Source organism: Corylus avellana, chromosome ca4 (assembly GCF_901000735.1).
Source record: "Corylus avellana chromosome ca4, CavTom2PMs-1.0".
Classification (NCBI taxonomy): domain Eukaryota; kingdom Viridiplantae; phylum Streptophyta; class Magnoliopsida; order Fagales; family Betulaceae; genus Corylus; species Corylus avellana.
Genome location: NC_081544.1, coordinates 27,013,014 through 27,022,265, shown reverse-complemented (window position 1 = coordinate 27,022,265; position 9,252 = coordinate 27,013,014). Strand labels below are relative to the sequence as shown.

Sequence of the window (9,252 nt, the reverse complement as noted above, 5' to 3'; positions counted from 1 at the left end):
AATATATGAAACATGCACCACCCATAATGATCAGTTGGACTATCTTATGAACTTTAATATCTCACACTAATTTTGATGGAGGAAAAACAATATAAAAATACAACAAATCTTGATTCCGTGGATGGTTGGATATATATATATATATATAGTGAAGAGTAAAACAACCATGGACATTGGACACTAGATAGTGGCTCTAGAAATATCAAGCTTAGCCAATCGGTAAACAAACAGGTGACAAAAATGGGCAATTTGTTATGGACAAGGCTTCAGTTGATTGAGTAAGAGGAGATGTTGATTGAAAGTTTTGTTTTACGTACTTTTGAACTTTTCAGTGGTTTATGAGTGCTTTTATGCCTTATATGCAAGTTGCTGTCTTGTTTGATCACCTGTTTCACCATGTTAATTTGAGACATCATATCCTTGTGGGTCTCAGACCATCAGCTTCCTATTTCTACTATTCGATCTGATATATCGGTGTTCAAACTAAAAATTTTGAGAATTTTGTTTTTGTGATAGTGGGTAATCACTCATTAAGAATCTAATCTTTAATTTGCACTTGGAACCAAAAGTTTTGGCGTTTTAGTAAAGTCTCACGGCTTAAAGCTAAAGGACTTGGCTCCTTCTCCTTGTGCAATTGTTAATTAATAAGTTAATCCTAATTAATTAGTTTATACAAGCGAATCCAAAACTCTAGTCATTGGAAGATGCAAGTTGTATATGGAGTTATATATGGGCAAGTTGGAGCATTCATATCTGGCTTAGTATTTTCTTTTCTTTCTTTTTATTTTAGTTAAAAATTTACATTTTTAAAATTTTAACTATTTATACTTTTCTAGATTATTTACATTAGATTTTTTGTTTTAACTATCCACTTTCTCTATTCCAATTAAATATTATTTTGATTTCTTTATTTTTTTTATTTAGAGAGAGAGAGAATATTAGAGATTAGAAAATGCTCAATTTTTATATTTGGTAAGTCAACCACTCTAATAGGCTTGTGGTGTTATAATATAAATTAAATGATTAAATTCAACCACTCTAATAGGCTTGTGGTGTTATAATATAAATTAAATGATTAAATTCACATTTTCCTATCAACTTAATCTTTTATGACATATGACCATTTAACACAGTATTAAAGTAGAGGTCATGAGTTTGAACACCGACTTCATCATTTAAATATTTTATGTTTTAGGCTTTATTTATTAAAAAAAAAATTGAGCCCACGTGTGAAGGGGATATCAAAGTATTAGATTAAATTTACCATTCTTATCATCAAGTTAAGCTTTTAAGATAATTAATGATTTAACATTTAGCTTTGAAGCTCTTTTTGCTTCTATTTTATCATCTCGGCTAGCCAAAACTAATATTTGGCTAAATTTTTAGGTAAAATGAACAACAAAGGTTAGATATGTTGTATATTTTAATCTTGTTAAACATGGGATTAAGCAAAATGGTCTAAAAGCTCAATATTAACTAATATTTAGCTAATTTTAGACCATTTTTCAAGCCCAACAAATTATATATGCTCCATTCATGCAAAATATACTTTTATCGATCTACAGTAATTCACCATCTCTAAATAATTACTGTAGCAGAATGTAAGAATATTGTATTCCTTCTCAGCCTTATTTTTTTTCGTTCTTTATTCCCCACCTCTCTTTCTCTCTCTGTCTCTCTCTCTCTCTTAGCAAATTGATGTCCATCAGTGAAACAGTAATTAGCCAAAAGTTCCAGTTACCATTTTAACCTACCACGGCGGGAGACGCCCTAAAACTTGTAATCCAAGAAAGGCATGAACGGAACGTGGCTAAACCCTAGTTTTCGGATCAAAGGAGAGAAGGACTAAACTTTGCGTCTCCCTAACTTCATGGAATCCTGTACAATCAAGTACACGTGAACGGTTTAAGGCGGCTGTTCAATAATTCAACACCTGTACTCATTAAATACAAACCAACGGTGGAAAATGCCTGGCATTTACACTATACATGAAGGGAGATGGAGTAGTCCCACGCGCTTGGCTCGCCGACCTCCAGTCACAAGGCCACTTCACCTTCCCCTCACTTCTGGTCCGAACGTGAAGAAACTGCGCGCGTGGCCGCCGAATAGACAACGCCCCAGTCGTCCAATATGGTAGTCACCATCATCCTCTGATCATATCAGAAAAATTGACTCATTACCATTGTTGTCGGTCCCAATCTCCTCCGACATTAGGCGCGTGGGTGCGCGTGTTAAGGTGGCGGGGCCTTCAAAATCCTCCACAAGGAAAAAAAACAAAAAAGTGGACAAACCCAAGTACCCAACCTCAGGAAACAGGATCCGCTGGAGCCCCCCTAAACGTTTTGCAATGCCTTTCCAACTGCAAAACCCTTCCCCCTACACTCTTCTAGATCTCTCTCCTCTTCTCTTGTTTCCTAAATTTAATATGGATTCTTTCTTTGCCTTTGAGCAATTCACGGGTGAGAGGTGGGTAATCAACTCACGTTATAATGTCTTTTGTACATCATAATTCACAAGTCTTTGTTTTTGCCCATTTTTCTGGTTAAATAGACTCACTACTCCATAAAAACCTCATAAACAAGTATCTTTGTTTTTCTTTTTCTTGATTAGCAGGTTTTAAGGTCTTTGCTCTCGGTCTAAATCCGAATACCCAAAACCATGATTTACCCATCTATTTCTTCTCAAAACCCATTTGCAACAGTGATGCCAAAGTTCTATATTTTCCCACCAAAGCTATCTCTCTCCAACTCCAAGCCCATCCTTTGCTTCCGCCATCAAAACTCCAACATCATCAACGAACCCCCACAACCCAGAACCCGTTTCAGAAATCCCATCACGGTGAACCCAGGTCAATTATATCAGAAGAAAATCAAGAAACAGAGAGCATATGAGGAGAGAAGAGGCGTTTCCCCAGCGGGTACCCGGCAAATGTTGCTTTTGTGTGGACTTGGGTATTGGGTACAGGGTTTCAGGTGTTTCCCATGGCTTGCTCTTAGCTTCCACATGGCCCACAATCTTAACTTGAGCCCTTCAACATTGCAGCTGGTGCAGAACTTCGGTAACCTCCCTATGGTGGCTAAGCCTCTGTATGGATTGTTTTCTGATGCTTTATATGTTGGTGGCGCTCGAAGAATACCTTTTGTTTCCATTGGAGGTTAGTTACCATCTCTTTGCCGTGTCTCCATTATGCATTTTCAGTTGTATTTAAGACATGTATTTCTTTCATGTTCATTTGCTTTTCTTTTCTTTTCCAATTTTAATTTGTTTTCTGCTCCTAAATTTGTTGCCTTTTGTATCAGTTTTAATTTTGATGTGTCTTCTTATTGTGAATTGATGTTGTTGATGCTTCCCGTGTTGTTTTGACATATTCTTCTAGCTCAAGGTGGTGGTGGTTTATGAGTTTTATCTTTTGCTCTTTTATTCTTTTCTTTAATTCGATTTGTCTGCTTCCTTATTCAAATTTTTTTAAATAGAGAATAGAAGGAAGGTGAAGATGACTGAAAATTTTCTGATTCCTTGCAATTAAAAATGTGTTTCGGTGCATTTGAGTTGTAAAAGGCTAATCTAAACTTAAAAAGATGGATGAGGCAATAGAAGTGAAAAATCATATTAATATCTCAAAATTTCTGGGATTCTTATGCATGCCATACTCGAATCCTATTTTCTTTTCAGATGATAGTAACTACTGTGTAACTTCTGAGAATTCTACAAGCAATGAAACTTGACCCTTTTTGTTCAACCAAGGCTAAGCTTCAACTTGAACTCGAACCCATTACAGCCAGTTAATCGAGAGGTCCTATAGAAGACACTGATAGAATCCCAAATTTTTCAGTTCTTTTGCAGATTTTGTCTTGGGGACCATTAGCACTGATCCCTCTTGCTGGTGAATCACTTCCAACCCTTATGGCTTGTGTTCTTCTCAGTAACCTTGGAGCATCCATTACAGAAGTCGCAAAAGATGCTCTTGTTGCAGAGTATGGCCAAAAACACAGAATCAAGGGCCTTCAGTCTTATCCATTCATGGCTTTAGCTGCTGGTGGAATCCTAGGAAACTTAATAGGTGGATACTTCTTACTGAAAGCACCATCTAGAACCATGTTTCTTGTGTTTGCAGTTCTACTTTCTCATCAACTGGCAATTTCGGTGACAACAAGAGAGGAATCTCTCGGTTTAACACAGCTGTCAAATAACAGTCTTGCAAGGAATTCTATCTCAGAAAGTATCAGAAAACAGTTCTCTGATCTTGTGACTGCTATTAGTGAAGAGAGCATCTGCCGCCCCCTTGCTTGGATTGTAGCTTCTATTGCTGTTGTCCCAATTCTTTCAGGTTCTATCTTTTGCTATCAAACACAGTGTCTACATCTTGATGCTTCAGTCATTGGGATGTCTCGAGTTATTAGCCAGTTGGTGCTTCTTTCAATGGCTGTACTTTATGATCGTTATTGGAAAAAAGTTCCCATGAGGAAACTGATTGGTGCGGTGCAGATTTTGTATGCTTTTTCCCTTCTTCTTGACCTTGCTCTAGTAAAACAGATTAATCTTAAATTAGGGATTCCCAACGAGGTGTTTGCTCTCTGTTTTTCGGGTTTAGCAGAAACTCTTGCGCAATTTAAGCTTCTTCCTTTTGCGGTGCTATTAGTGAGTTTATGTCCTCAGGGTTGTGAAGGATCTCTCACTTCTTTCTTAGCATCAGCCCTCTGTTTATCATCGATAATAAGTGGATTTTTGGGTATTGGATTGGCTTCTATTCTTGGAATAACATCTGGGGATTACTCAAGGCTGCCTGTGGGAATTTTGATTCAGTTCCTTGCAGCTTTATTTCCTTTAGGATGGATTTGTTGCATACCCATGTCACAAGCTGTTGCTGACGAGGAAAGGAAGAGAGGTGCAAGTAAAAGAACTCGAAGAAGTAGAAGGGTAGGAAGAGTAGGTTTTAGTTCAGTTTATGCTTACCGGCGTGAAAGAGAATCCGAGCCACAGAGTTAATGAAGCAAAAATGTTCTACAGTTGCTATCATTTTTTTCTAAGAAGATTGTAGAAAAACGGAAGGCTAAGAGTTCCATTTATGGTGTTCATGCTCTTGAACCGAAGCCTTATTACAAGGCTTCATCTCTTGACACTGGCTCTGAGTTCTGACTGACCGACTTGTTTCCATCACAAAGGTAAGATGTTTCCCCATGTTTAAGGGGCCCCTAAAAGAGGTAATTATTTTGTTGTATCAGAATTTCTGTTTCAGAAATGTGTAGTTTTTAGTTCGGACTTCTGAGCAGCTAATCTCACAAGGAGTTCCTCATTTGTTAACCTTTCCCGGGGAATCACACCAATATGTTCAGAACTTGGTGGTTAAACTTTACTGCAAAGTCTGCAATGATGATGCCTTAAGAGAGGTCCTGCACAAAAGGTAAGAAGGAAGTGATTATGGATTATGAATATATAAAACTGCAACGTTCTTGATGCCACTATACAGAATCAACTCTCGAGCAAGGCTAATTGACACTTTTATTTGAATCTACAGGTACTCATTGCGGGATGCTGTGAAATGGACAGGATCCTATTCCCTATCCATGCGCCGTGAGTCAACAAAATCTGTAGCTTTTTCTAAAATTTTGGTAGTTTTCCCATGTAATATCGGCTAACATGGAAAATCTTTTCATGCTATTTCATTGGAAACTGTCAGAAACCTACTCCCCACAGGAATATGAATGATATTATTACCAAATACACAAGCAACCACTTCAACTATACTTCCAAATCATGATCCATATATCAGTGGGAAGCATGGCCATAGACGCTATTTAGGCTCTAACCTCCATTAGGTTCTCTTTGCTCTACACCAGCCTCAGAAGTAGGGTAATTTGAGTTCTCCTTGCCTCAAAGAGATCAAAGATTTGTACGGATTCATTGGTTGTTACGACCAAGGTGAAAACCAATGGCCGCGGAACTCCATTTGGGTGGCGAAAACCAAGTAGTATTGACATACAAATCGAGGGAAGGAAGGAAGAAGAAAGAATGGGACATACGATAATTCCAGGATCTTATCAACATAACCATCCTCCCACAAGGAGCTAATTAATTAAGATGTAGCCTACAATACAAGCCAAATCTTGAGTACAAACGTTAAGATCAGGAATCATTATTACAATTTCTAAAAACTAAATTAGTTAACCACCTAAGATGTTGACCAGGCATGCATAGAAGATACCAACCACGAAAGAGGCCAAAACGACCTAGTCGATAAATCAGGAATACATAAACAAAAGCACCAATGGGAGGACTGAACACACCTTCATTCCATCGCATTATAGGCATAGATATGACATTTTATTTCCATTATGAAACGAATCCAATTAACTTTTTGACAGTTAATCATTGTTTGATGGGAAAAATTAAAAAAAAAAAGATTGAAACCATAGAAGAAATTGTAATTGGTAGCATAAGATTATGGGTGGTTATTCATGTTTGCATGTCGAGTTCTGATTGTGTTGAAACATTAATATAAGACTAAGTCAATCTTAACTTAATCCATTTAATTAAACAGGTCATACACTTTAACCCAAACCCACTATTTTAGTGTTGAGTTTGAATTTGCGAGTCGTATAAAAGAATTTCAGCTCTACATTAGATAAACCAAAGTATAAAATCTCAGTGCATTGCCCGTGACTCGTGAGTGCCACCCCCATAGTTCGACTTCTGGGTTGAAGCTGACAGTTGCGGTATAAGGACCTGCATTGACCGTTGACACGTTTTTCCAGCCCATACAATCCTACCTCTGCTCACAGGGGCTTTCAAGAGTATTTCTCAAGCCTTTCAGCCCACAGGGCAAGTGACTGAGATCCAATCATCAGATTACAGAGTACCATCTTCCGCACTTATAATTCAGTCAAGATGCCCCTCAAAACATCTTGGAATCCATGAAATGGCCTATTTATCCATCAAATGCCAACACATCTATACCATATATTCAATATCAGGAGAATAACCAGCTCCCTTCATTATCGGAATAAGGTAATCCAGCATCTCGTAGATTGAATTGGAGCAAGGATGTACTTTATCAGCAACATAGAAACAATGAGTCTTGCTGTTAATGCTAATCCAACTGCAGCCCGGAGCCTTCCTCAAACCTCTTTCTCTCATCATTGTTCTTACTTCAGCTACAACATCCCATCTCCTCGAAGAAGCATATAAATTTGATAGTGATATAAAATTTGAGGGGTTCTTCGGTTCTAGCTGAATAAGAAACCTATAAGCCAGATCTTGCATCTCAGAATTCCCGTGCATTATAGAGGCATTAACAAGAGCCCCCCAAACACTTGGACCAGGTTCCACAGGCATTGATTTAATAAAATCTAAAGCTTGATTAAGCTGGCCTGATCTGCCAAACAAATCAACCACACAAGCACAAATTTCAACTGTTGGTTTAATTCCATACACATTTATTACTGAGCTATAGATGTTAAGGCCTTCAGTCACCAACCCTGACCTTCCGCATGCAGAAAGAACCACTACTATTGTTATCATGTCTGGTTTGATCCCATGCTGAAGCATCTTCTCATACAAAAAGATGGCTTCCCTGCCCCTTCCATGTAATCCATACCCAGAAATTATTGAACTCCAAGAGATTGCATCTTTACAAAAGGAATCATCCTCAAAAACTCTCCTTGCGCAATCCAAGCTCCCACATTTGGAATACATATCAATCAAAGCATTACATAAAGATACATCATGATTCAATTCCTTTCTGATTGCAAACCCATGAATTTGTTTCCCCCCTATTAAACCACCGTGTGAGCTACAAGCAGGAAGGATGCTCACAAGTGACACTCTGTTGGGCTCTACTCCATTTTTCACCTGCATTTCATGAAAAAGAATCAATGCTTTGTCCGAAGCTCCATCTTGCACATAACCATTGATCATTGCTGTCCAAGCATAAACATTTCTACATCTCATTCTGTCAAACACCCGTCTACCCACAATAACTTTATTACTCCTTGAGTACATATCAATCAAACAACATCCCAAATGAACATCTGATCCCAAACCCAAATCCAATCCATTCTTCACAATATAACAATGAAGCTCCCTCCCATAATCCCATCTCCCACTGTCACCGCTAAAAAGAGACAGCAGACTCGAAACTGTAAATCCATCGGGTTTCACCCCATCATTCTGCATATATTTTACTACCTGCCACAATTCCTTATCAAAACTGCAACCCCTGGAGGTCGCATAGCCCGCTATTATTACATTCCAGGAACTTGAATTTCTCTTCGCCATTTCATCAAACAATTTCCGGGATTCACTAAATTCACCGCATTTACAGTACATCGACATCAACGAATTCGCAACAACCGTATCCAACACAAACCCAATTCGTAAACTCTTCCCGTGAATCAATTTCCCAGCAACTGAGTCTCCAATCTCTCCGGATGCTTTCGCAAGTGTCGCGAGCGTATAATCATCCGGCATTTCATGACTACAGTACATTTCGTTGAATGAATCGAAAGCCTCATTATAGACACGATTTTTCACATACCCATTAATCAAAGAGTTCCATAGGTACACACTCTTGAGTTCAACCGAGTCAAAAACGAGCCGTGACCGAGCTGGGCTTCCACATATAGCGTACACAGAGATGAGCTTCGTGGCGAGGAAAGGGTTTTGTCCGAGCCCATGAGTGAGGATTTGAGCGTGGCATTCTAGGCCGAGGCTCAGAGATTGGTGGTCTATCGCAAACTGAAGAGAATGGAGAGGATGCAAAGGCGTGTAGAGCACAGTGGCAGAAGCGTAATAGCGGGAGGTTACAAGGGCAAATGTCTTGCGTGCTGTCTGTGCAGAGAAAATGGTCATCCCAGTTAGCATGAGATATGAATTTGGCGGTGTATGAAGCTGAGTGCTATTCAGAGCTCAGGATATAAATGGAATTTTACTTTTCTAGGGGATAATATGGGCTGTGTCGTTAGATAACTTAGATGAAAAGACGAAGGGCAACTCCGTCCAATATCGACAGAAATTAGCTGCAAACTTAGCTTAACATATTATTATTATTATTTGAACACCTTCTCACCTTCTAAATGATGGTATATATTGATGACTTCAAACACACACACACACGTGTGTATATATATATATATATATAATGGTATATATTGATCACACACACATATATATATATATATATAACTTTTCCCCGTCAAATTACTATTAGTGCAGTCCCTGACGCTCGAAGACAAATTTTCTTCTATTCAAGTGAAA

The 9,252-nt window shown here is 38.4% G+C and overlaps 2 protein-coding genes across 4 annotated transcripts; one reads left to right on the top strand and one right to left on the bottom strand.

Moving 5' to 3' along the window:
• Positions 1–2,370: 2,370 nt before the first annotated feature.
• LOC132178698 (probable folate-biopterin transporter 8, chloroplastic) lies at positions 2,371–5,685 on the top strand. 3 transcript variants are annotated; one of them, XM_059591209.1, is made up of 4 exons: positions 2,371–2,466; positions 2,614–3,154; positions 3,833–5,401; positions 5,516–5,685. In XM_059591209.1, exons 2-3 carry the CDS (start codon positions 2,659–2,661, stop codon positions 4,984–4,986), a joined length of 1,650 nt encoding a protein of 549 aa, XP_059447192.1. In that variant the 5' UTR covers positions 2,371–2,466; positions 2,614–2,658; the 3' UTR covers positions 4,987–5,401; positions 5,516–5,685. The 3 variants fall into 3 exon arrangements, with proteins under 3 accessions (XP_059447192.1, XP_059447193.1, XP_059447191.1); XM_059591210.1 differs by lacking the exon at positions 2,371–2,466 and having other exon boundaries at positions 2,473–3,154; positions 3,833–5,162; positions 5,334–5,401; XM_059591208.1 differs by lacking the exon at positions 2,371–2,466 and having other exon boundaries at positions 2,473–3,154.
• An 832-nt stretch (positions 5,686–6,517) lies between these two features.
• LOC132179375 (pentatricopeptide repeat-containing protein At3g12770-like) lies at positions 6,518–8,861 on the bottom strand. Its single transcript, XM_059592092.1, has one exon. It carries the CDS (start codon positions 8,857–8,859, stop codon positions 6,949–6,951), a length of 1,911 nt encoding a protein of 636 aa, XP_059448075.1. The 5' UTR covers positions 8,860–8,861; the 3' UTR covers positions 6,518–6,948.
• Between the last annotated feature and the right edge of the window lie 391 nt (positions 8,862–9,252).

Excerpts from the sequence above, each read along its gene's own strand:
- LOC132178698 (XM_059591209.1), top strand. The coding sequence starts at position 2,659 with ATGATTTACCCATCTATTTCTTCTCAAAACCCATTTGCAACAGTGATG. Across the intron at positions 3,155-3,832 it reads ACCTTTTGTTTCCATTGGAG|TTCTTTTGCAGATTTTGTCT; the intron begins GTTAGTTACCAT and ends CAAATTTTTCAG.
- LOC132179375 (XM_059592092.1), bottom strand. The coding sequence starts at position 8,859 with ATGCTAACTGGGATGACCATTTTCTCTGCACAGACAGCACGCAAGACA.